The sequence below is a fragment of the Notolabrus celidotus genome, chromosome 4 (assembly GCF_009762535.1).
Source record: "Notolabrus celidotus isolate fNotCel1 chromosome 4, fNotCel1.pri, whole genome shotgun sequence".
NCBI classification, from domain to species: domain Eukaryota; kingdom Metazoa; phylum Chordata; class Actinopteri; order Labriformes; family Labridae; genus Notolabrus; species Notolabrus celidotus.
Window position 1 is genome coordinate 27,647,843 of NC_048275.1, and position 26,172 is coordinate 27,674,014.

At 40.0% G+C, this 26,172-nt stretch overlaps 1 protein-coding gene and 1 long non-coding RNA gene across 3 annotated transcripts in view; one reads left to right on the plus strand and one right to left on the minus strand.

Annotated features, from left to right (window-relative positions):
- LOC117811550 (adhesion G protein-coupled receptor A3) overlaps nt 1–23,528 on the minus strand; it is a 251,293-nt gene extending 227,765 nt beyond the window's left edge. The window contains exon 1 of the mRNA XM_034681900.1: nt 22,844–23,528. Coding sequence (XP_034537791.1) covers nt 22,844–23,061 — 218 coding nt within the window. The 5' untranslated portion in view covers nt 23,062–23,528. The remainder of the gene's footprint in view (nt 1–22,843) is intronic.
- Nucleotides 15,290–25,772, plus strand: LOC117811551. 2 transcript variants are annotated; one of them, XR_004631024.1, is made up of 3 exons: nt 15,290–15,329; nt 15,905–15,997; nt 17,017–17,403. It is a non-coding gene; the product is annotated as an uncharacterized LOC117811551 (long non-coding RNA). The 2 variants fall into 2 exon arrangements; XR_004631023.1 differs by lacking the exons at nt 15,905–15,997; nt 17,017–17,403 and adding an exon at nt 25,369–25,772 and having other exon boundaries at nt 15,291–15,329.
- The last annotated feature ends 400 nt before the right edge of the window (nt 25,773–26,172 follow it).

The following is a 26,172-nucleotide window of genomic DNA, read 5'->3' on the forward strand; positions in this document are numbered from 1 at the left end:
CGCTCCCTCAGAACTGAAAACACAAAAAACCACAGGGAGCACAAGAACACTGAAGGCAGGATAAACGCAGGCTAAAACACAGGTAAGACTCAACAAATGACACAGAGGGAAGGAAAAAGAGGCTCAGCGCACACAAGGTAATCAGACACAGGTGAAACTAATGAAGGTAATCAAAGTGGAGGGAAACACACAAGGGCAGGAAGTACCTAAACTAGACACACAGGGAGCAATAATTATAAAATAAAACAGGAAACTCTTTAGACTAAACTAAGAAACATGAGTGAAAATACACACACACCAGGAATACAACACAATACATGGTTCACTAATAAACGACTCAAGACAAAGGATAGCTCATAGCTAATACAGAAAGGAAGGAAACAAGACATTAACACAAGGAAGATTTACAAAATAAAACAGGAAATCAAAGCAGGATTACTTCACAAAGAAAAAACTAATTTAAACAAAAGCAACTCATGACAAAGTGTTTTCAAAGCTTAAGGTTTCCGTCTACAGGAAGATAAAGCCTAGAGGTCTGAAAAGTGATGCTGATGTTGAAGTAACTTGAACCTGCATTCTTTATATGGCCAACAGGGGGCAACTCCTCTGGTTCCAAAATTAAGTCTGATTGTGCAATATTTCATGGGAAATATGTTAGCTAGAGTGTTAACATCTTATTAGCTAATGCTAATGCTAGTTAGCTGGATGATTTTCTAGCCTTAGCAAATAGCTTAGCCTGTGCTCACCCCTCTCAACTCATCATCTCCATCCTCTTGCCAAAATATGGTCAAGTCCCACCCCCAAAACTCAAGATTGTGACAACCAAAATGAAAACTTGAGGCTTTAGGATGTTACAACAAATCAACTGGTGATCCTCACACAGTGTATGTTTGAAGCAGTCCTCTCTATTGGCACTACATGTCAGTCATCCTTTTCATATTGCACAATATTTTATCCTGCTGGCATAGGCTTGAAAAAGCATGCCGTAATTTCAGTGACATCACCCATTGGTTTTGTGAAGAAGTATTGTGTGGCCCAAAGGCCTTCGCTGTATTAGAAATACTGACTCGAGTCAACTTCACTCTAATCTATAAACTCACAACGAGGTAGAGCTGAGGCCACAGACAAACTCCTGCTGCCACCTGTCACTCAAACCAGCCATGCCCCTATTTATGTCAGACTATAATATAATAAATCTTACCTTTAATTTGATCCAAATGTATGAGTTTAAAAAAAACTGACATTTTTTTTCAGATGAACAGACAATAAAACTTACAAGAAATAAAAAATATTCTAATATAAATAAGCTAATTCACTTTTGAGACCAAAGGAAAACCCCAAGTAAAAGAATACAGAGGAAGAACTTTGATGACTTAAAAGCCAATTGCCCCTTTTGACTTTGTCAAAAAACTAAGTGTCTGTGTTTTGTTGTTCAAAGATCACCTTAGTAAAACCTTTCCTTTCCTCTCCATACATCCACAGACACACACAATATTTTACAGAGCTGTAAGCTGCAGTTCAGCAGGACACGCTGCTCGTGATTTATATTCTGTTTATTCTGCTGCCCAGTTTCACATCATTTTAAATACACCTTGGATGGCATTTCTGGATCTCATATCTGCTAAAATATTGATCGCTCCAGCCAGCTCCTTAATCATCAGCTGCAGGCAGGGCTGCTCTGTGTCTGTGACGCTGTCGCTTTGTGCATGTCCATGTCAGCTCCTGGCAGGAGCCCTCCTTTGCATGTGTGATGCTGTGTCTCTCCTGTCAGCATATAAACACACACTCGCACACCTATACCACAAGGTCAGATCTCTTCGTCTCTCCACCACCACCACCACCACCTTCCTTTAACAAGGTTTCCAGGAGTGATTGGACTGGTTTAGGTAGAGAGGGGTAATTGGGATGTGTCACCAGTCTCCTGTGTCGACAGAGAGCTCGTTATGGCTGCAGGAAACGTATTCTCAATCCCAGCACTAGGATTAAGCAGTGGGTTCCCACAATGCATTGTGCTGAACAGGCAGATTGCTGGCCAAACTGTGGGGGGGTGAGCCATGTGGAAGCTGAAATGTCAGGGAAGACTATTGCACTGCACAAACACAAATGCAAACCAGTGATAAAGCATTTGGTTGATTTGGTCACAAAAATGTATGAGAAGTATTTTTGTGTGGGCCAGTATGGCATCTGTGGTGCCTGTCAAACCTTTGGGACTGTGTAGTTTTCAGTAATGTCTGAGAAAGATTAACACTCATGTTTAAAAAAAAAAGCTTTTATTTATGTCTAAATTGTGTCATTTTAGCTTTTGTTGCACTTCCTTTCTCTAACTGTGTCTGGATTAACTTCCTGCTGCTTCCAGCTACTTGAGGTTGACCAGTACTCAGTGTGATGACCTGTTAGCCAGGATTAGTACCTGGATTTCTCTGATGGACACCAATGAGTGGTGCTCAGTTTTAGCTGTGCCTGTCTATCGTCTCTGCTGAGTGGCATTTTCACTGTATCTAGCAAGTTGCACATTAGCTGGAATCAGGCTTTTACTACACACATTTCAATATTTCCGTATCGATGGTTTGATTAATGAATAAATGTGGCAAAAATTGGCCAACAAATTCACATTATGGCACAGATAAAAGAAACTCCTTGTTTCCTGAGCCATCATATGCACTGCGTTCCATCTGCACCACAGTTTTGGTCAATCTGACAGCACAACTGGAACCAGTTCTGAAGTGTGGCAAAGTTCAATGGTGCTCATCTAGCAAGATCAAAACATGTAAGAACTCCACAAGATCAGAAGGGAGTATTGAAATCACAAGATCACAACGATATACACAGAGAACAAACTACTAGAACAGGTTACTAAACATTTCTGAGGGTGATTTTCTGTTTAAAAGTTTGTTGATTGATTTTTGGGGGCTTTTACTATGGGTGAGTATATGTTTTCTTAGGTTCAATTGTGTATAATATTTATAATCATGCCATACTTTATTGTACTGTCACCAACAGACAGAGTTGACAGTTAAAAGTCCTGTTGTAAAAGGCAAGGATAAAAGATCTGTGTCTGGTTTGATCTTGTCAACATAATATTCATCATCAACAAACTCTGTCTTATTGATGCTATCTGATGTACCATTTTCAGTCTGTATCTGGTGCTATTGAAATTGACTGGATGCTCTACAGAGTTCACATGTCCGACTTTCTGTCCAGGTCAATCTGCTTTGTTCAGCTTGAGGCATGCTGGACAGGGGCACCATCAAAAATAGACTCAACCTGTTATCTTTAGTGAAGCGGAGAGGAAGGATGCTTGAGATATAGATCTGAGACGCTCTGCGGTGTGTGCTTTGGAAACACAAGCGCTGAGTAGAGTGGGCACGATCAGCTCCAGTGTGTGCGGCACACACAGATGTAGATCTTGCGGATTAATCAGGTCTCATTATCCTTAGATTGACCACTTGAACGACTGATAGTTAAATGCTTACAGGCTTTATTGAAATGGGGTCAATAGGATTAACTACTTCACTTAAAAATAATCAACCATGAATACAAAATAGCATTATCGTGCGATTCATGTCACCTGTTGCAATCTTGCAGCTTAAATTTGACTTTGTATATCTTCTGGAAGCAGAAAATATTTTGCTTTGCATTTGGTCAAACCACATCTTTACACAGCTGCTGTTTTTGTTTAGGTGAGCTGGTGAAATGACACTACTCTAAAAAGCTCTTTATAAACTCTGACAACAGTGAAATACATGATTTGGCATGTGAACAAATCGTATAGTTCACAGCCTCCAAACAGCTGCTATAGATAAAACCTCTTCTGGGGAGGGGTTTTAAGTCCGAATCAAACATCTGGGAGCTTTTAAATTTCACCTTTCTTCCTCACAAATCAATCAGAATACCTCAGCTTTGTGGGAATAGACTGTGGGATTTACAGGCAGCCATTTATGGAGGCAAAAGAGTACAGCAACAATTCATATGGATTTTTATTGTTGTTGATCCAGACATCAATATCCTGCTGGGCTTCTGTCAGTTTAGATTCATCTTGACACAAAGCTCTCTGAGAGCAGAAAATTGCAGCAGATATAAGCCAGCATGGAGTCAGCTGGACATGGTGAGAAACTATTCGGGTCAATTTCACAATATTTCACACACAGATTTATTGAAAAATAACAAAACCCTCACAACAGTTTCAGTTGCAAGAGCCAAGTGGAGTTTTTTATTTCCTTCAGTTTCCAGGGCCTCTCTCAAAATCAGTGCTGCAAAACTGAGCTGCTGCAGCTTTTCAAATCAGGCTGCCACAGGGTAATTGTTGTTGCATTATCCTGTTTGCATCTGATATAATATAAAAACTTCAGTGTGTTCATTCCTTGTTAAACATAGTGGAACCATATTAGCTTGAGTAAACATTACAAAACCTTTAGATCGTACAGATCTCAGGGATTTAAAGCATTCAAAGAGGAACAAGAAATGTGAGCACCATTGTGGGAACTTAATTACTATTGCAAATAAAAACATCAAAATGCCCTTACACTACAAAAACAAATTACTACACAGCTCTGATTAGTACTTGGCTCTGGCTGATCATTAAATAACCACAGGTCACAGAAAGTCTCTTAATTCTTGAGAGCAGACCGTTGCTGTGAAGAACGGGGATGTGGCTCTAATCACAGATTCTGGAGAGTTAACTGTATAACATCAATGCATAGGTAGAGGTCTAAGGTTTAAGACACACAAACTATAGGGTATGACAGAGAAATCTACAAATTGAAGGTGGTGCATGAAGTAAACACTTAACAGAATGCCAGATGGAATGCTGAGGTGTTTAATGATTGGTAAATAGAATGAAAATGTCAAAGTCAATGACAGTGATGGCTGACAAAATTCCTCAGTTGTCGCTGTGTTGATTCATGCCTGGCTTGTTCACCGTGTTTTACTTCACCATCAGTGGAAATGTTCAGTTAAGGTGAGCGATAACAGCTAAGTTAAGTAATTTTAAGAAGGCTACAGAGTTCGGGCCTGTGTCCACTAACATTTTTTTTGGCACTGGAAGCATCTTTTATTGTAAATAAAAGCTGCAATGCAGCTCAGCATTTTAAAAGCACAGCGACCTAAGGGCAAAAAAGGCCTCAGCATCAGAATCGGCTGATTACCGGCGCTGTCGGAGGTCCACGCACAGGAGAAATGAATCTCTCTTTTTTCATGGGTAGAATTTTCAGATTTAGAGCTGCTATGGCAACAACATGCTTGCTGTCATTTGTTTTCTTATGCTTTCCATGTACATTTCCATCCAACAGAAAAAAATATGAAGCAGCCAGAGCATTTTAAAATCAACTTATCAGGACAACTTGTGTAACCTAATAACAGTAAAGCACCAGTTCGATCATGGTCACTGCCAGAACTAAAATGCTGTTAGTGGACACAGGCCCTCATTTGTTACTACGAATGGAGTTGAATCTGGTAGTGGACTGTTATCAAGTGAAAATGGAAGATACAGTCTGCACGCCAGAAGCTGCTCCATCTGCTGGAGCAAAATACTGAACAAATGCTCATTTAACCTGATGGCCCTGACCATCCAGGAAGTCTCTGCCAATCTTCAGACAACACAAGTTAAACAACAACTGGAAATCAAAGTCACAGACTGACACATTCAAACAGCTTCTCGACAAGTGTGAACACATCAAAATTAACTGGCAAAAGAAATCACTGCTTCTTAAAGGAAGGCATTTGAGAGAGATGCCACCGATTATGACAGCTTGAGAGTCTACTAGTGGAGAAACCCTTCTCTGAGGAGAAGTGAGAATGCAGGATGAAGAGCAGAAATGCACAGAGTTGTCGTTTTACACACACCAACCGTAGCAACACTCTACATCAGTCAAGAAAGATTTTGAGTTTGGCTCAAAAGTCCAGTGATTATTCCCATACAGGCCGCTCCTTTTTAGACAATGTGAGAAAAGAAGAATCCCAACCATTGTAAAACAGCAGGAGGGGGAAGAGTGTATTTTTCAACGTAAGGTCAAACCTTTTATCAATGTTTGTAGTTCATGACTCACATAACCATTTACATTCAGTTCTAGATTCCAGAGTTGTGGAGTATTTTTAGATGCTACAGGAAATAACATCACAGCTAGCAAAATACAATCATGTAAGCACTGGTGAACTATTTCTGTTGCAGAGTTGAAAGGGTTAATTCCAAACAGTATGGATGGTGTGGTGGTGTAAAGGTATAACACAGAGATAATGGGACAGTGAAGCTGTCACTGTGCTCTGTCCCACGTCTCCCTTCTGTCCCCCTCACTGCTGCACCTCCCTCTGCGGACGGACGTCCCACTCAGGGACAGGCAGCCTCTGTTTGTGCAAACTCAAGCGTGTCCTGTGCTCTGCGAATGAGTGTGTGTTTGTGTGTCTGCTCGTCGACCTCTGCATGCCTCTCTCAGGCTTCTGCGTAACATCCAGGAAATCAGAGGAAAAACAGAATTTGAACTTTGTGTAAACAAGCCATGACAAACTTCTGGAGCAGCCGTGCAGCTCTTTATTTACATTATCAATTATGTTCTGTGGGGAAAAGCTCACTCAATAAGGAGGATGAGTGATTCAGTATTGTCTCTGTGGGCTGCAGTAAATGGTTCATGTCATCGCCTGTGTTTTAGTGCCAGCCACAGCCAGTTCACATCTTCTTAATGTCACACTTTCACTTTCTTTCACATTTCTGTTCGTTCTGTGTGGTTTCTGCTTTGTTTAAGCTCATATTTGTATTTCTACCTGGTAATTGCAGCTGGATACTTCAGTTGCTGGCCTATTTGGCCTGGTTATAAATGTTCAGTGGTCATTTTTCGAAAAAAAAACCTCTTGATAAGTCTCCCAACATTGCTGTTGTTGCTTTGTCTGACAAGCTTTCTATTCTTTCATATCACATTGTGCGGATATACTCTTAAATGTTCCCTTATACTTGAAATAACAAGTCCTTGATATCAGAAACAAGAACACAAGAAAATGACAACTGTTTACAACTGAAATGCCGGAGTTCATTTGCATTAGCACTAGCTAGCTAACATTACTGCTAATAAACTTTTTTGTTGGAATCTTTTAGAAGGTTCTCAAATATCTCCTTGAAGGTCTCATAATTTACATTTCAAAAGACTTAGGTGAAAGCTACAAGTGTTCTTACCACCTAAGGAGCTCTGAAAAGACAGAAATGAAGAATAATCTGGATGCTGGGGTAAGAATCACATTGAACTCAATTGGCAATATACCAAGGTAGAGTGAAAATTCAAATAAAAAAGTAAAAAAATAAATTTAAAAAAGGTGACAACCACACAGATGCATGAAAACAAATGTGCTTTAAAAAAGTAGCATAAAATAATTGTATTTAATTAGTTATTAAGTGACAGATGTTTCTGCAACTCCAGCAGTCTTTGGTATTAAGTCTCCTTATTCTCAGATAAGGAGCACCTGGGCCCAAAGCTCCTCACCTGCTTTAAGCTGGCTTCCTGTTGCCTCGCTCAAGTTCCTTCACCACTTCTCTAGTTAGACTTTTGTGTCAGTGCACTCTTCAACAATCCTCACTACACCATGCTCACACATCCACATGCAAACTTCTGATTGTACAGACTTAACACACCTCACATCAAGTGATATGTATCAGTTTGTTTAACTTCAGTATGTAATAAATCCCTTACTCATGGGTCCCTCTCGTCTTTAAGGCTGATTTATACTTCTGCGTCTCCCCTACGCAGCAGGGGCTGACACGGACATGAGCCCCACATTCTTGTGCGTTGATGTGTCCGTGTCGCGCAGCAATTCTCCGCTGAAACGCATGAGGGCAGTGCGGTCTCTCTGATAGCCGGCCGCCTGCTTCCGGTCCCGCTACGATCTATGTTTACCTTTCCACAGAGATTCAGAGCGTGTTATGTTACTCTACAGCTGATACATGTTGCTGTTTATCATACAGACATGATTACAAGAAGAATAGAGAGGTGAAATACACGGCCGACGTGCAGCCGATGTCTGGGATCCCGGAATTGATGTAAATGTGGGAAAGACAAAGCCGCCGAACGGACCAATCACAGGGCTTGCGGTCTGCGTCGGCTCTACGGGGAGTTACATTTTGGAGGAGGTGCACGTCAGCTACGTGCGTAGGCCTCGTTATAGGTACATAGCTACGCGGACCCCCGGCGTAGGGTACACCGATGATTCAACGCAGAAGTATAAATCAGCCTTTAGTCACGGCCCACAAGCTAGTCTATGACAAGTACTGTATAAGCTAAGTGGCAGGACTTGCCAATGGTTGGGGCTTACTTTAGTAGATAAACGAACTGCTTTATACATTAGTACACTTTTTCTCTTGTGTTTCGACTTTTAAAGAGTGGTAAGGAAAAAGACGCCACCTTCTTCAATGTTAAACTGCAGAATTTATAGATCAATACTAGTCAACTAAATTAAGAAATATAAAGCGCTATAACACTAATTGTTATTGCTAGGGGCAAGACCAGAAAAGCTTTTGAGGAGAGGATTAAAGAAGAGTAATTTGGGCTTTTTTTATGTTTTTGAAGTTGCAAGACAAACAATTTCAGTATTGTAGTTTTTTTGAACTTCAAAGAACAGATTGTTTTAAGCAATTAATTAACTCATCCTTGATTGAAATAATCATAATATGTCACATTCATTGTTTATGTCCTTTCTCAAGTAAAATATTTGAACATTTTCTTGTACTCTAATGCAGACTTGTTACATTCTTTGGTCTAAAGCTTTTTATGTGGAAAGGGGAGTCTTTAAATGATTTTGAACATTCAGGAGACAAGGTGATCAGTACATAAATTGAATATGAGAATAACCTTTACATGGCAGTCTTGTAAGTCACAGTTGGTTTCATCATATGGCTATAAGACTACAGAAGGAGTGATTTCACAGAGAGTGAGATCTATATCAGTTCTGCTGAACCAGAACCTCTCTCCCCACCACAGCTGGAATATTTCTGTGAGGTCCAACTAAAACGTTGTCTTCCTGCCATGCACCAAGGACACCCAACTATATCATTACATGAAGCAGATTCAGAAATAGCTTTAACTGAGTCCATCCTACTCACCAAGAGAGGAGTAAAGATCACAATATGAACTATTACAAACATTTGGATCCACTGGCCTCGAGGTTTCAAACCACTTTTCTTCAAACAGCCAAACCCCCAGTTATTTTAAAAGATAGAGTTACCTGACACGACCAACCAAAATAACATATTTTATATCTACTAACACTGACCTTGGGCAGGAAACAGACTCTGCTTCAGGGCTTTCTGACAGATGTTCGTATTAAAAGAGCTTCATACAGGCCCTGAATGACAGAGACGCATATTTGACTGGGATCCTGTATCACCATGATTTGATACACTCCAAAATACTGACTATAACGTAAATGAAAAGTCCCACATTTTAGTACAAAAGAGCACTTAAAAGGCATGTCTTCACTAGTATTTCTATAAATAACCAATGATTTCAGAGCCAGTAATAAAACGGAATATTTAGTACAATCAGGCTGCTGGCAACTTTCTTAAAATCCATTCCAAATAAACAACTTCATATTCTATTGGGAACTGCCTTTAATCCTCACCTGTGCATTTCCCAAGAATAAAAGTGCTCAGATGTGAAGTTAATAAAAACATAAAAGTGGATTAAAACAAGACCATGAATCATTACGTGATAGTCTTAAAAAAAGAGATCTTTTTGGGGAAATCTTAACCCTTACAATGTGTGATAAAAACAGTACCTTATTGCCTAAATTGATCATTTATCTTATTTTAATGTTGTTTCTGGGGATAATTCTCAAATCAAAAATTGATTTGCAATGTATATCATACATTAAGTCTCTGCAGAAGATTTGCAGCCTCTCAGTATCAACCATCTTTATCCATGCACTAACCTTAGTGGACAGGATGTTATGATAATGAAAACTATATGCTGATTGGCTACCTATAAGTTGTCTGAGGGGGGAGGGTGCAGACAGCTGCAGAGACCAATGCAGAGCGGAAAAGTTTGTAGAGGACCCCATCAATTTGCTTGATAGTGGAGCTCTGAGCTGACAATAATAAACTAGTGTTATTTTTGTAAGATTGAATGTGCAGTAAGGTTAATAATTATGTGCAGCCGGTACATTTGTTATAGATAAAAGCAACCACTGTTTCCTTTGGTCCACCCGTGCTAGGACAGAATATAGACATTTGTGGGATTTTTTTTAAAGGATCAACAGAGCAGTTGACGTGTCCGGCTCTTAACCTTTGATACGACTCTGTAACACCGAGCATAACCATTATATAGGAGGATACAGAATGCTCAAGGAGTGGGAGTGGTTTTGCATGCATGTCTTTGCAAATCCCTCCTGTTAATACGTCACTACGGGAACAAATTAAATCAACTTATGAGGGTGTTATCCTTTAAGGTGGGCTACAGAAACATTGCACAGGTTTTGAAGCTAAATAAAAAGACACTAGGAAAGCATGTCATATTACCACAGAAGTCATTTGACCTCTGTGCATTTTGAAGTTTTTAAAATGTCCTCAGCTTTATGAGCAGGAAGGAAAGGTGTTAAATAGTTTAATCTGCACATACAAAAACACAAGGACTACATTAGTAGTTGGGTTCCTTGTAGTAATAGGTTTTGAGGATCTTTGAATTTTGAGAAATTGAACAGACTTCTGCTTCTGCTAAAGCTATTGAGGTTTTAATTGTCATCAATTTAAAGAAGAGTTTGCAAAAAAACATCTCAATCAGTCGCATAACTGCCTCTTTCCACCACAGCATTCTCACCTGTATTGTTGACAATAGAAAAAGTACAATGTGGTGATATAAAGGACAAAGATCTTCGCTTTCTGTCACAAAAAATGAAGTCAACAGTTATTACAGTTATCATTTGAGCTCAGCTTAAACTGAATTCTTCACACAACAATCTCTGGCTGCCACCCACAAGAGATCATAGAGTTAAAACCCTGAAGTTAACTAGTCATGAACAACTAAAATTTTAGCTCGTCTTTGTCTTATATAAAAAAATATTATCACTTAGATCAATCATGGGGCTGGGAACATGTGGATTAGGTAGAGAGGCATTTTGAGTGACATTTAACAAGCTAACACATTAAAACTTCTACACATCAACATAAACGCAGCAACCTCCGGATTCCAGCACAATCTGTACACAAACAGGCATATTCACACAGGCATATTCACACACACACACACACACACACACACACACACACACACACACACACACACACACACACACACACACACACACACACACACACACACACACACACACACACACACACACACACACACACACACACACACACACCTCAGCGCACAGTGCTGATAAAGGCCTGCCAAACGCTCCTGTCAGACAGACAGCAGAGCTAATGTGTTTCCCACTGTGCTCACACCCTGCAACAGAAGCAGCACCGTCAGGCTTTTAATCACCTTGTTTTACAATGAGTCAGGAAACAAGGAATGACAACAAGCCTCCAAGTTGGCCTCCTCGGCTCGCTCAGATTTATGAGGCTTTAAGTAACTTAAGTATTTACTCAGCGGTGTGGGGAGAGCAAAGCAGAGAAGTATCTTTGGCAGACGCTGTGTTTTTCTTTACCTAATTTTTTTTAGACGTTGCGTCTGGATTTTGACACATTCTTGGTTTGTAGCACAATTTACAGACCCCTCTCTCCCACAGTGGTCACGAACTCTCCATCAGTGAAAAAAGTTAAACTGATCAGCTGTTTCTTAAAGCACACCACATGAACGGTAGTTACAGGGCCAATCTGAAAGTCAGCTGACTGAGCATGCTCTCTCTTCCAGGCCGTCAAAGATGACTGCCAAAATAGTCAAGATATGGCCCTGTAGGTTCAGGACAAGGGTCTTCTTCTAGTTATGTAACTAAGGCTGCATTACCTACGTGTACATATCCAAACAAACTATGATTGTCTTTGACAGTAAACACTAACAGTAACCATTTCTCAACATTTATCAAGTTTATGCTCATGATTGCAAATCCTAAAGTCATATATTTGAAATCTTTGTCAGAAATATTGCCTTATTACCGTCCCAGGATGCAGGCCTGCTTATGCTGCCTGAATGCTCTTAAAGTAGTATGGGAGGTTGAGTCTTCAATTTCCAAGCCCCACTCCTTTCGACTACTCTACAAGCCAGGGTCTAGGAGGCTCTACTTTTAAGAGTTAAACTTGCCTTCATTAATAAAGGATGAGTATGTGCTGGCTCAGGCTTAGACCAGCCCCTAGTTATGCTGCTACAGGTTTAGACTACCTAATACCCTTACAAACCGAGCCCCTCTCTCTCCCTTTTACACTTTACCTGTATTAATGCACAACCCATGCATGCGAAATTTCTTCCCCAGAGTTTTTGACCTCCTTTGTTTCATAGGTTCCTTTAAATCATTGATGTGGACAAACTACTGCTGTGGACTTGTTTGACTAAAACTGCAACAACTATTAATATCTGTCATACTTATATGATCACCACTAAACTAGGCATTATGTTGCTGCCACCAAGGTTTTACAGTTGGCTCCCAGGAACCCATCTTCATGCTGCAAATGCAGATGTCTTTTTGCTGTTGTTTTGCTAATCAAACTCTGAAGCCCTGCATCCCTGTCTCCCTAGCCCCCTCATTCATACAGAGCATACATGGGCAGGGGCTAAGAGACAGACATGCCTCCCTCTAATGCTCGTACTACATTGAAGCAGAGGTCAGTACTTCAAGAAACAGGGACATCAAGTTGCAACTTTTTATTGTACACTTTGACCATAAGTTTTCCACTGGTCTGCGGGCCCCACGGGCACCACTTTCTCTAAATAACATAATACAGACTTTAGTCTAGACCAGCTCTTTCTGTATAACCACAATTCCAAGAAAGTTGGGATGCTGATTCAAATGACTTTAATGGTTTGCTAATCTTTTAAACTCTATTAATACAAACAAGTACATAGACAACTTACCAAATGTTGAAAATGGCATAAACTTGCAAATCATTTGGGATTTCATCAATTCGAGTACATGACAGAGCCTTACTTGCTACATCAGAACATGAAGAGTAGGGTCACTGCTCAGTTTGTATATAGGAAACATGATGATGGGCCTGAACAACCTCTGCATGCTTAATACATAGAAACCTGTCAGGACACTGAGAAGGAGACCTTGACACAACACTGAGGGTCTGTTGGTAAGGAGATGAATCAATAGCTTCTATTAAAGAGACTGGCAGCTTCTTGTATTGACCTTACACTGCTTAAGCACCCAGATAACCGGGGGCAAACGCTCTTGGCATTAGCTACTGCAGAGGGGAGACAGTTGAGGATCTGAGAGTATCCTGCCCTCTAGGGCTCAGACCAGTGATTTTGGAGTATATTCATCTCAAGATGAACCTTTTTTCTTTTTAAAATCCTTCATATCAGTGGAGATAAGCTCAATAAAAAGGGTGAGCAAGAAGGAGAGATTGGCAGCTTTGGATGTCAGATACAACATGATCTATTCGAGTCCTTTTGGTCACGTCTCTTTCCATAAACAGCCGGTTTATGTGTGACATGTCATTTAAGACGTTTTACACTCAGAATGCTTCAATGCTGTGTGCACTCACAGGGTTTGTCAGTGAAGTGGTGCACAGGAGAATACGGATGGGCGATGTGTGCACGTCGATGAAATATTCATGCAGAAATACTCAGAACTGTGAGGAGGGTAGAGCACAAACAGAACCTCAGTAGACAAGAAAAAAGCCCCCCAGGAATAACAGCGAGGAAAAATAAAAGGGGAGGGAGTAAAGAATACACAGAATTATATTTAGAGCCATCCAAAAATAGAGAATGGAGAAAGCTGAGACATTTAAGGAAAAGAAATGAGAACAAGCTCTGACAAGTCACAAAGATGCCCAAAGATCAATACTAACCACCTTTGATCGTTTGTTAGAAATATGAAAAAGTGTCCACCTACTTTATGTAAAACCAGCAGCTTTCTTACAGCACGATGACTGACGTGTTCCTACAGTAGTTTGGAGCTAGTCAAGGCCCTCTTTTCTCCTCTAGACACCACCAAACTCTGTCTACCAATAGGATGATGATGTTGATGGTAATGATTATGATGCACAGTGATGGATGCTTATGCTAACAGCTACTGCTTTTGGTCAGGCCGGGACCAATGCCCTTGTCTCTAACCTTCAAACTGAAGAAAAGCAGGCTTCGGAAGAGCTCAGTATGCATAGATCTTGGTCAGCAGCTCAAGGTACTGTGAGTCAGACATAGTGCCTATCAACTGCAGCAATACATAACTAATTAACTTTTTTACATTGTGTATCTGCTTCTCTGGAATTCTGACATCAAGCTGTCATAAAATGTGAAAGTTCACTTCATTCACTTTAGCCCAAATTAGTAGTTTATAGTAACTTTTTTAGATTTTTGCATTACACAGATGTGATGATACCAAAGCCGGAAAGCTTCGGGCCATAAAACCAAGACTAAGTACTACAGCTTCAGAGTTGGAGGAAACCTCTATACAGATTGTTCCCTGGGAGTAAAATCTTTCATTTATAGTTAGTCTTTGGGAAGGTCCACAGTTTGCAAAAGAAGTCTGACTGTAAAACACTGAGAAGTTGAGCTTACCTTTCATGTGATTCTTTTTATCTCCTAAACATGTAAGGATGGCCTATCAGATCTGGCTCAAACATCCAAGCTGCAGTCCAAGTGTATTTATTTTCAATAAAGAAAAAAAAGAACATTTGCAGCATTTTGTACAGTGTAGGCCTGGGGGCAGGGTTAATAAATTAAATACTTGCAGGAAGAAAAAAATATTATATAAAATAGCAAAATGCCAAACAAAGGTGTGGACAAAAGTTAAGGACAGCGCTCTACACTAAGTCACTTGGGGCATTGCAGCTCAGTATGCTCTTTGTACACTTGCAACACTCTCCAACAACTGATTTGACTTCAACTTCAACCAACAACAACCCCTAAGGACAGCCAGTCCCTCTTATATAGCAGCTGGCTCCTACCAAGAGTGAGGGATTAACAATTTGTAATCAATTAACACCCCTCAAACTCGTACTTAGTCATTAAATAATGTAAACATATGCAACAGGGTTACAAAATCATTATCCAAATGCATTATCATAAAGTTAATTCTCAAATTGCACTTAATGAGCATGTTTTATTTAATCTGTCAAAACACCCCTACACCTAAGTCTAACATGGTACCTTCCACTTGGCACACCTCTTCATAAGCCAATGGCAGGCTGCTCTTCTGTTTGGCAGTTCCTGGTTTTGGAGGGGGAATTCAAGCATTGCAATGAAGGACAGGTAAGAAACAAATGCTACAATTAAGATGTTGTTTCCACTAATTGGTAGTACGGTTTTTAAAATCAACTTGTAGGTATGCCAGAATATGACATGGGTATTAAAACCTAGCCTGTGGGGAGGCAGCATTACACTCCCCTGTACAGCCTACCAGAATGTCATTTGAAGAAGAAGAAGATGAAGAAAATGTGTTATGTAAAGAAATAATCAATGTGTGCTTCATTTGCTTTAAGATATGGCCTTTGTAGTCTTTCTACATTCAGGAATATTCATGTTTTGTCAAGGGGCTTTCACACACAGTGGTAACATACTATAATAACTTTGATACAGGCCTCTCAGTTGGCTTGATGTTTAAATAAAAATGGCTATGTAACCTCACAGCATGCATACAGGCACTTTATCACATGCATGTATTTTGCACTGTTGTTGTAATGGATACAGTGTTACTAACATCTGTGGGCCCACAGTGCTACTTGTGTGTCTGTTCTGCACGTATTTGAGAGATCAGGCATGAAAAGGAACATGCATTGTGGGGACTTTGGCGATGTATCTGACTGTAGTTTTTTAGCCTGTGCAAGGTGAGGTGAAGCAGGCATGTGGCGAGGCAGAGGTGACTGTGTCCTCGTCTTCAGTGAACCCAAGATCAGACCCACACCAAGAACAGTTTGAATGTAAGACTGTATCAGCAGAAACACAGATATTTCATTATCAGCGGGAACACTGCTGCACGTCTCTTCGCGTAGAAAGCAGAGGATTGCACGTTGTAAACTTTTATGTCTGTCATACCATCTCTCTAATGAGCCCTGTAAATAACAAGAAAGCACTACGCCATAGACTCTACACTTGAGACCAGGTTTTTTAAGGTCTTCGGTGCAGATGTCTTCTGCTTAGTCAAGACAGCAACATATCACCTTTGCCCCTAACTAGACCTCACGTCCAACACACCCATGGTTACAAACGTGGGCACAAGGTCAATTGTTCTTTTGCAAAATGTGGGCCCCAGGCATTTAAATGGTGAGTGCATTGGGTAGAAAATAACAATGACATTTGAGCTGCACATTAAGACACTTTGCGGCAGTGTAGAATGGAGCCCATTCGGCTGGCAATATAGTATCCCAGCTGTATCACAGTAACTGGGAATTATGGCTGCACTTAGTTTACCAAGCGAGTGCTAGTGTTAGCTGATAATTTAATGTTTGCTTATCCTTTGCCCCTCTTATGAAATATGGTCACTGCTGGTTCCAAAAAAGGGGAAGGCCAAAACTCCAAAACTTAGACTTCAAAAGAGTCGTTCACAAACGACTAGTGAAGTTACATTGGACAAGTCTGCTTCTGGCATACAGTCTTTGATCTAGCTGCACTTGTCAGGGAAAAATGAAAAAAAATACATATATAAAAATAATTAAGCTGCGAGGGTCTGGTTGCAACAAACACTTCAGTAGGTGGAAAACAGCAGCAGTTGGAGTTTTTCAAAGAATTTTGTAAAATGAGGAAAATTATCATATCTTTTAAGTGCACAGTGAGTACCTGAGTTTTCAGCAGTGAGGAGGCTCAAAGGTTCATATACAATCAGCTGTTTCTGGCTGTCTGCAGCAATCACATTGTCTTAAACAATTTGCATTTACCAAACACTTCCAATCTCCTCTTCCCTATAGCATCCTCCCTATCACACCCTCTCTTTCTCTCACAGCTCCTTCACTACCTTTCTGTGTCAGTGTCCCATCTTCACTTTCTCCCCTCCCTCCTCATCCTCACCGGCCAGAGTCGTCCTGTTACAGCTCTGCCTCAGACATGTGTCGCACACAATCTCAACTGCTTCTGGCTGCAGAGAGGCAGCAGTGAAACCATTACAGCAGAGGTCAAGGTCAACCCCCCCTCTCTCATGAACATTAGGAAAAACCTCTGAAGTGGGTGTTGAGCTGCAAGGAGAGTTCTGACACACTCATTCACAGTTCATTTCATCTCTCTTATTTATGCTAATGTTTTTCATTTGCTTGTTAAGTTGTTTTTCTTGGCATTTTCAAGGCGCTGCATTATTGCACGGTTCGTTCCTCATAAACATTTTATAGATACAATAATAAAAGGCAGAGAGAAAAAGCAACGAAGCCTATTCTGCGTCTTTAATAAGAGCTGGCATTTGATCTGGTTAGCTCACTTGAACGTGACATAAATATGCTTGAGTTGTCAATGAGGAAACGGCTCACCAAGGAGCTCATAGTGCAGTGAGATCATGAGGGCTATTTGGGAGATTTGTTGGGCGGTCTACAGGAGGAGGTCGGTATGCGCATACTTCCCTGATATATATGTGTTTATTTGCACAGCACATCTAAACAAAAGAGCGAGCAGGGAGGCCACTTCAGCCTGACAAAGGTCACATTTCCTAACGCAGGAAAACTGCTTCCTGTCCAGCCAAGTCTTGGCTGTCAGATTTAGTCCACCTAGGAACAGGGGCTAAAGGAGGAATTGGTTTTTTTTTAGCATCCCACACAGCCTCTTTCATGTGAACTGAGGGAAAGGTATCAGGTGCGAGAGACATCCAGTTAGTTAGATTTTTACTGTATATTCAAAAGAAAACGTCATCTTGAGCGTTACTTTATCTTCCACTTTAAAAATCAAACATTGTTAGCACCTTGGGGCTCTAACAGCAGCCCTTTGATGAATGTTGAAAACAAAACAAAGCCTTTAACCATTCTCCACATCATGAACAAAAGCGCCCTGCCTGCCTACATGGAAGCAAACACCACTCCAAACAAATTGCAGTAAGCAAAGTGCTACCATTAATCAAGCATGCTCTTAGTCCAGAATGAGTGGTCGGCTGTAACTCGTCAAGAGCCTTTTCTTTTAGCATTTGCTTTTATGCTTCGAAAGGCAGACCTCAAGTTTCCAAGAATAAAACAGTCTGTTAATCTAGAAGTCAATCTGTGCACCTGCAGTGAGAGAGGGGGAAGTTATCAACCCTTTGAGTGTTTGAAGTGCTATTTCATCTATGAGAGAGGCACACATGAATACTAAAGGAGGTTTCTCCCTGCCCTGTCAAAGTAAAAAACCTATGTTTGAATAACTTTGAATAGGATGCATATAATAACCTGAAGATCAGCAGATTTATGCAGAGGTGTGGCAACACGGGACAGGTGAGGCTCCAGTGGGGCTAACACAGTGAGGGGTGCTTGATTTCATACTCGGAGATAGGAACCTTATTGAGCAACACTTTTCACTCTATAATCTCAATCAGTAACAAAGTTAAAAGAGCCAGATCTCACGAGGACTTGATGTTGCTGCCAATAGTGTTAGCAGTTCTGCTCTATAATTAATATCTTTTTTCAGAAGCCCTTTTTACACAGCTTGTTCAAGGCAGAAATGTCCGATTTAGATCAGGCCAAAAGGTTATCGGCTCAATAATATTTTGTTATTATTATGAATCTGATGATATAATTTTATTCAATAATAAAGGACAATACTTGCTTTCATTTACTTGGTAACAAGCCTTAACATTCTAACACAGTAGGTGGTGGTATGCAACCTGCCATTACATTCTTAGAAGACAGCCCCAACAAGCTGACAGGAGGGCACTGTTTCAGAGAAGGATAACACAGCTGCACAGCTTTAAAACGTGCTGTAAGTATTCCAAGGGAAGGGAAAAGTCCTTTAGATCACCTTTAGAAGGTGTCATCTCAAGATTTATTGAAGAAATACGAAGCAGAAGTACCGGTAGCTAGCTTTAGCCCTGATTAAAAAGTGGATGTCGTAGTGTCAATTTGAGAATTGCAGAAAGTTCACCTGAGATAAGCCAAAACTAAAGCAATTGATGACAAAACCTCTGAATTTACAACAACTTTGTGACCCATTTTTTTCTGAGATAGCAGAGCAAATATTTCACCAGCTAACGGTGTAATTGGAACAGTCTCCTGAGTTTTAGATGTATCCTTACTTGTCCTGTGTGATGTGATCTCTACATACATTCACAGTCTGGTCAACAACTTTAGCAGCATAAGTTTTACCATGGTTATGAACTTCTGATGGTAGTCCAGTGAGTATGCTCAGTTTGGGGGAAGACTTTAACATGAAAGAGACATTATTGCATTCACAGGAGTGCTCCAGTTCACAGTAAAAAAAAAAAGAAGAATTAAATATAAAAAGGCGGTTTAGGAATCAGAACTGTTTTTTGTGTGTTAACAATGGGGAGTCCAGTTAGAATCTGTAAGTATAAAATATTAATATGCCTTTATGCTAACTAAATCTTAGCTTTCTTAGCCCCTTCTTACCCTCAGGTGTGAATGAAATACATATTTTAAATTAAGGAATATATTTTTAAAAATTGTTATCTTATCAGTATTGGCCATCAGGAGCATGTTATCAGTTATCCGTATCAGCTCAAAATAATCCATATCATGCATCTCAAATACCTGCCCCATTATTTTTACAGTAGCGGTAAACCTAACTTAATCAATTCATCTATATAGCACATTTCATACAAACATGCAGCCCAAAGTGCTTCACATGGCAACAAGCAGACTGAAAATATGAACAGAGAATGAAAACGGGAGATAAAGTTTTGAAAAACTTTAAATGTTCTTACAGAAAACAAATAAATCTAAAAGATCTGTAAAAAATGTAACCTTATTAAGACAAATAGATTAAAGAAATACTTCTATCTCAAAATGATGATGGAAACTTTGACTAAGGCCTTATTAATTTATTCAGATTTAAAGTTCCATTAAAAGATAGATGTTAATTTATTTTTAAAATACTAAGATAGCAGTTTTGATATCATGGAGGCTGTCGCTTCCAAAGTTTTATTTCATCCTAAAGTGCACATCTTATTGAAGCTATTTCTTTTTGTACTTTGCAGGTGCATCCCAGGTATGCCTACTTGATTCTATTCTGCAACACCACTCTATGTTAAATGTCTGATTGTTCATTACATGGTAGAACAGCACATTCTAGGGACAGGGCTCTGGTTACAAGCACCTGGAGGACTAACTGTTTTATATCAACGTAAAGAAATAAGTTTGGTAATTTGACGTTGATTTGCTTATGGTGGAAAAACCAAGAAAAGAGATGAAAAGAAAAGGCAAGAGAGGTTAAAGATATAAAAACTGTTCCCTACTACAACTGAGAAATCTACTAAACTGAAGATGGCACATGAAGTTAACACTGGACAGAACATGATGTGGGATACAGCAGTCTTTAAGGAGGGACAAATGGAAAAGGAAATGTCACAGACTCTGACAGTGAAGAGGCTGAAAAATCCAGGCAGGTGCTGCTGATTCATGTGATCCAGTTCACCCTGTTTTACTCCACCATCAGTGGAAATGTTCACTTTAATGTTGAATCACTTTAACTTGGTTTACTTAATAAGTAGGATAATGTAGGTGTATTTATTTGGGGCAGCTGTGGTACAGTGGTAGAGTCAGTTGTCTCTCAATTGAAGGTTAGTGGTATGACTCAAGCTCCTGGAGACACATGCCTAAGAGTCTTTGGGGTAAACACTGAACCCCAAATTGTTCCCAGTGACATAGTCAGCAGTATGTGAATGAGTATGACTGTAGTTAGCTAACTCTGATAGTCTCCTACCACAGCATCCTCTGACATCAGTGTGTGAACGGGTGAATGTGACAAGTAGTGTAAAAGTGCTTTGAGAGGTGGGAAAGACTACAGAAGTGTTTTCTAAGTCCATTACCATAAATATGATCTATATTGTAGCCCTTGACATGCTCATATTACCCCTGACTCAGAAAGAAATGGTGCTGCCTGACACATACAGCATGTCTTATGTCACATTAGGTCCCCATTCTTTTTGCATCATGTCATTAATGTGCAGTATGTGGGACTCTTACTCTGGTATTGTTTGAGTGTAAAAAAGCACTGCTGACTTGGGTTGTTTTTCATTAAAGGGGGGCTGTTTGCTCCACGAAAAACGAATGAAAAAGCTTGATAACTTCAAACTACCATTGAAGTTTACAAATGTTTCTGGCTGCCTCTGAAAGTTACACCTCCTTTCACTTATCAGTGTGTTGTTCTAAGATCAGATCCCAGGACTGGTTGACTCCTGATACCCCATCAGTAAACACTGACTGTGGGAAAAAACTCCCACTATTCTGAGTGTATGATGGGAATGACTTATAAAAGACTGGATAAGGTGACTTCAGAATCTTAATTTTAGAGCTCTTTTTCAGCTCTATGTTGTTGTTCCTGATGTTGTTTGTGTTTGAAGTGTCTTATCTCTGTCCTGATGTCTCTTCTGCTGTCATCAGGTTTACTTGCAGACAACAGATCTCATTGAGATGACCTGATTACATAAAGGTTGTGATAATAATCATTTAAATGTGAGGCATATCTTGATTATATTTTCCAGCACTTTTTAAATCGGCTCAGAGAGACAGCAGTCATCTTCAAACATCTTGTTTTGTCTGAGCAACATTTCATAACTGAAACATTTTATATGAGAGATAAGAGGAAAGCAGAGAAGAATGACACTGGCTACGCACTCGGGTGTAGGAGGATCTGGCCTTCACTACATCTCATCATATTTTAAACTTTATTTGACATGGTGGAAAATTGTTTCATACTTTTATCTGTCTTTATTTATTCATCCTGTCAGTTCATTCTGTCTGTCTTTGGCTGCTCTGTGATACTCTTTGTTTGTTTTCCACTTTAAAGTATGGACAATAACGCTGCCTGTTTTGCTATCATAGAATATCTGTCACCATTTGGCTTGTACTTGTTTTACAATCTCCAAAGAATTTTGTAGACATAAGTCATTAAAAAGGACACTAATGATGCTGAAATGAGCACAAAATAATTTGAGCTGTGTGTATCTTTTTCCCTTGAGTACCAAATATTTAATTATTTTTCAGAGCTGTTGCAAATTAATTAAATGGACAAAACAGGACTACTTTTTTTAGACATAACTGATCTCAATCCATAATTTTGAAGAATTTATTTATGTAGATGGTAAGAATAGAGACATGACAATAATAACTGGCAATTTATCAAGGTCTGTATTGTCAGGCTAGGCTACATAATGACAGAATAGCAGAGGTGCAGCTAATTAAAGTTATCCTTATTATTTGATATTTTCCCTTCTTTGCTTAGGTATAATTCTTACTGCTGCAGGAAATTTATCTAGATTTTGTCATATTTTGTGAAATGACTTTTGATATACAGAATAATGCTGATAACCAATAGCTACACTTTATTGATTGGTTTAATTTGGGTGATATCTGGAGCTAATTTCTCTTCTACAGAAAACTCTCTGGTGGGTTGTGTCAGGGCAGTTTAACCTTGTGGAATCAATTTACGACACTTAAAGCGTTTGTCAATGAATTGAAGTCCCTTAACTGGGATTTAGGTACCTGCTGGGGCTCTTTAGAGAGCCTTAGGGCCCCAAGAAAAAATCCATCCACTACAACCACTCATCAATATTGCCATCCAAAATAAGCAAATACAATCTAGAAATTCCAAACCTAGTCCGTTTTGTTCGCAGTGTTGTGAGACTGTGAATGAAAACTACTCACAGGGAAACGGTTCTGTTGGGCAAGAAACTGGGCTGCAGGGTGTCCATCAGATCCACATCATCACACACCACTTTGACCCGGACGTGCTGCCGGCTCAGCTCCTTGGACCTCTCCGTCGAGCAGTGACAGCTGTCAACGATCAGGTCCGGACAGTTTCTGTTGCTCATACTCGACTTCCACAGCGCGAGCATGACGCACACAACACGTAGAGCTCTCATGTTGGACCGAGGTTCTTTCAAATATTGTTCAAGTTATATCCACACAGCTCCTGAGTCCAGCCGGGACCATTTCACGCCGCCTTTCGTGACATTAAAGTCCAGATCTCGCGCCTTGGTGTTCACCTGCCGCGTCACTATCAGTTGTAAACTTTCAGCGCCACTTTTAAAACTAAAGCACAGAGAGAAGTGAAGCATCACGGGTGTAAAGCGCTCTGTCTTTGCCATTCTGTGTCATAAAAAGTCCTCCAGGCTGTTTCCAGAGCCGCAGCACGAGCAGGGAAAACTTCCCACAGCGCGCTTTCAAAGTCCGAGTAAACTTCAGTGCGACACATCCTCCTCTCCCAGCAACAGCATGAATGAAATGTGTTTGAGAATAAAAAGTATTCTATTAAAGTATCCACAAACCCTCGTCTCCTGTCTGAGCGCTTGCACACCGTGTTGACACCCAGTTGTCTCTCATCTCCCACTCCTTCTTGCGCCCTTGGACTTGTTGCGCACTTGTGTCCAGAAAGTCCCTCCCCGCTGAGGCTCGTGGGCTCGTCACTGTTAATAAATGAGGCCATAAACACCGTCTGATGACACCATGTATCAATAAATCATGTTTTAGTCATCACACTTAACTGTTTGTTCACGTGGAAGCATCACTGAGAGCGGAGTAAACTATCTGATCCACGCAGTAACCACAGGAGAGAATAACAGTAAATTAAACTCCTCTGTGCCACCTCTGAGGGTCCCCGAGGGCTCTGCTGTGGGATGTGCACTGAATGATCCCTCAAACACAAACATTTAGACTGTGTGATGAAAACTGTTTGTTTTATGCTCTTTATTTACTCCATAGCAGCTGCAGAGGAACACTGTTTCCTGTTGCTATGGTTGCTTTGCAAAACTGAAAATTATCTAAACATTCAATCATCTCAGTAACACAGCAACACTCCCTTCACTGTTTTGTAATGAGTTTCAGTAGTAATAGTATCCCTATATGTATTCCTTTAAAAGACTTTCATCAAACACACAACATTCATCTTATTTAACACAAATGTCATGAAATAGGTTGCAACGAAAACGTATGTTTCCCCCTCCAATCAGAATACTGCTGCAATAATGTCACATAATTCCATCCAAGACTCGCCTCCATCAAGAAGAGAAGGACAACTTTTTCAAAGCCATACCAACTCACAACCAACTGAATATTCAAACGGTATGAATACTGTCTAAACTTGACAGTTTATATGTTCTTAACAACATACTACTGCACATCCTCTCTGCTTCATATGAAATCATTGTCTAATATCTTTTTGATAGAGCTACATGGGTTAAGCTCACTCACCTCTCAGGCCATATACAGAATTTTAAAAAAGCATTTATATAAATGTTTGTTTCTTGACTTAGTCATATGAATCTATTTTTAGCCTCATATTAAACACATTACTGACATTTGTTTGCTGCTCTTTGATAACAGCCAAGCTCAGCTAGTTCCCAAGTTTAAGGAGTCGCAATGCATTTTCGTCTGGTTGAGTACTAGTGAGCTTCTGTCTCATACTTAGAAATTATATTTGATGTAGTATGAGCCAAGTACTTGACGACCCTGATTATGAGACAAAACCAATCCCACCCCCAGCCTATCTCCACCCTTTCAATACTTTCTGAAGACCAAACCTTCTTTTTGTAAAGAAAACAGCTTTCATCGGCAAGAATGAGCAGCAGAAGGACATAATCAAGCATTAATGTTTTCAGTATTTTGATATCATAAAATTCAAACCACCAGCAGTCTATTGGATGTATGATGGGTCTGCTATTGGATACACTATCGTCCTTTAAAAAAACAAAAAAACAACTCACTTTGCATTTTAAGACAGTATTCCGGGCTCACCATCACTGGACATTACATTCTGTGACAATGGTTTTCTTGGCTGTTTGATGGTTGATTAATGTTTCTGCTGCATTGATAACCGCTGTCTTAAGAAACGTTACACAACTCTGCCTCAGCTGTCAGGCAACTTGTCCTGCTTTTGCGCAAATCTTTGTCACTCTGTGTCACTCTGTCACTCGTCTTTTCAAACTTTTTCCTTATTCTATGCATTGTATTTTTGTTATGCTGTTCCAACCCTTTTAATATAAACAGAACTTATTCTGTTTTTTATTACTGTTTTATTGACTTCAATGTTAAACATGTGTCTAGGTGAGTTGCTCTGGCAACAATGTGTACGGTAATGGCTGGTAACAACTGAACAATAAATTAAAAAAAAAAATGGATAACTGTGACTTGATAATACTAAATAAATGAAGAAAAGTCTTTTTTTTCAACAGTTATTTTACTGGCCAGTTTCACCATTATTGGACAGGACAGCTGAAGAGAGACAGGAAATGTAGGGAGTAGAGAGTGGGAGAAGACATGCAGCAAAGGGTTGAGAACGGCAGTCGAACCAGCGACTGCTGTGAGGAGGACTTTAGCCTCTGCATGGGGCACATGCTTAAACCACTAGGCCAACAGTGCCCTTAAAAATCAAATTTCATGAATCAACTGTTTGCTTTCATGCTTACTGGAACGAAAAGGAGGAGCAGATTGATGAAAATGTATGTATTATCAAAAAGTTGCAAATACCCCTGCAGTGTTGCACATGTCCCAGAGTTGAAACACCTGTTTAGTATTTTCTTCCAATCAAATAAACTGTGTGAATAATATGTCACATGTATTAAACAGTTTAAATCAACAGAAAGATGTCAGTTTCATTTGTTAAAAAATCGTCAGTGTAGTCCTGATTGTTTCTTAGTTACTAAGACAAATGTAAACAGTGTTTTAGATGTCCCCAGTCTCCCCAAGTTTTCCATGGCACAATGCTGTGTCGTTTTCATGCATCACATTCATATGACTCTGCTGTGATTAGCTGCTCTGAGAAGCCGCTGCAGACCGGGCGCACTTTACGAGTAAAGGACACACTTGTAAAGCTGACATTTACTGAAACGACGGCAATAAATAAAGAATATGAGTTGGAAAGTGACCAGGCTGACAGAGTTACACAACGTTGGACTCTTGGAGATAATTAATGGCTTGTTTCTTTGGAGCTGCACTTAAACTACATGAGAAACAGTCTAAAAAAAGGGGAAAGAGGG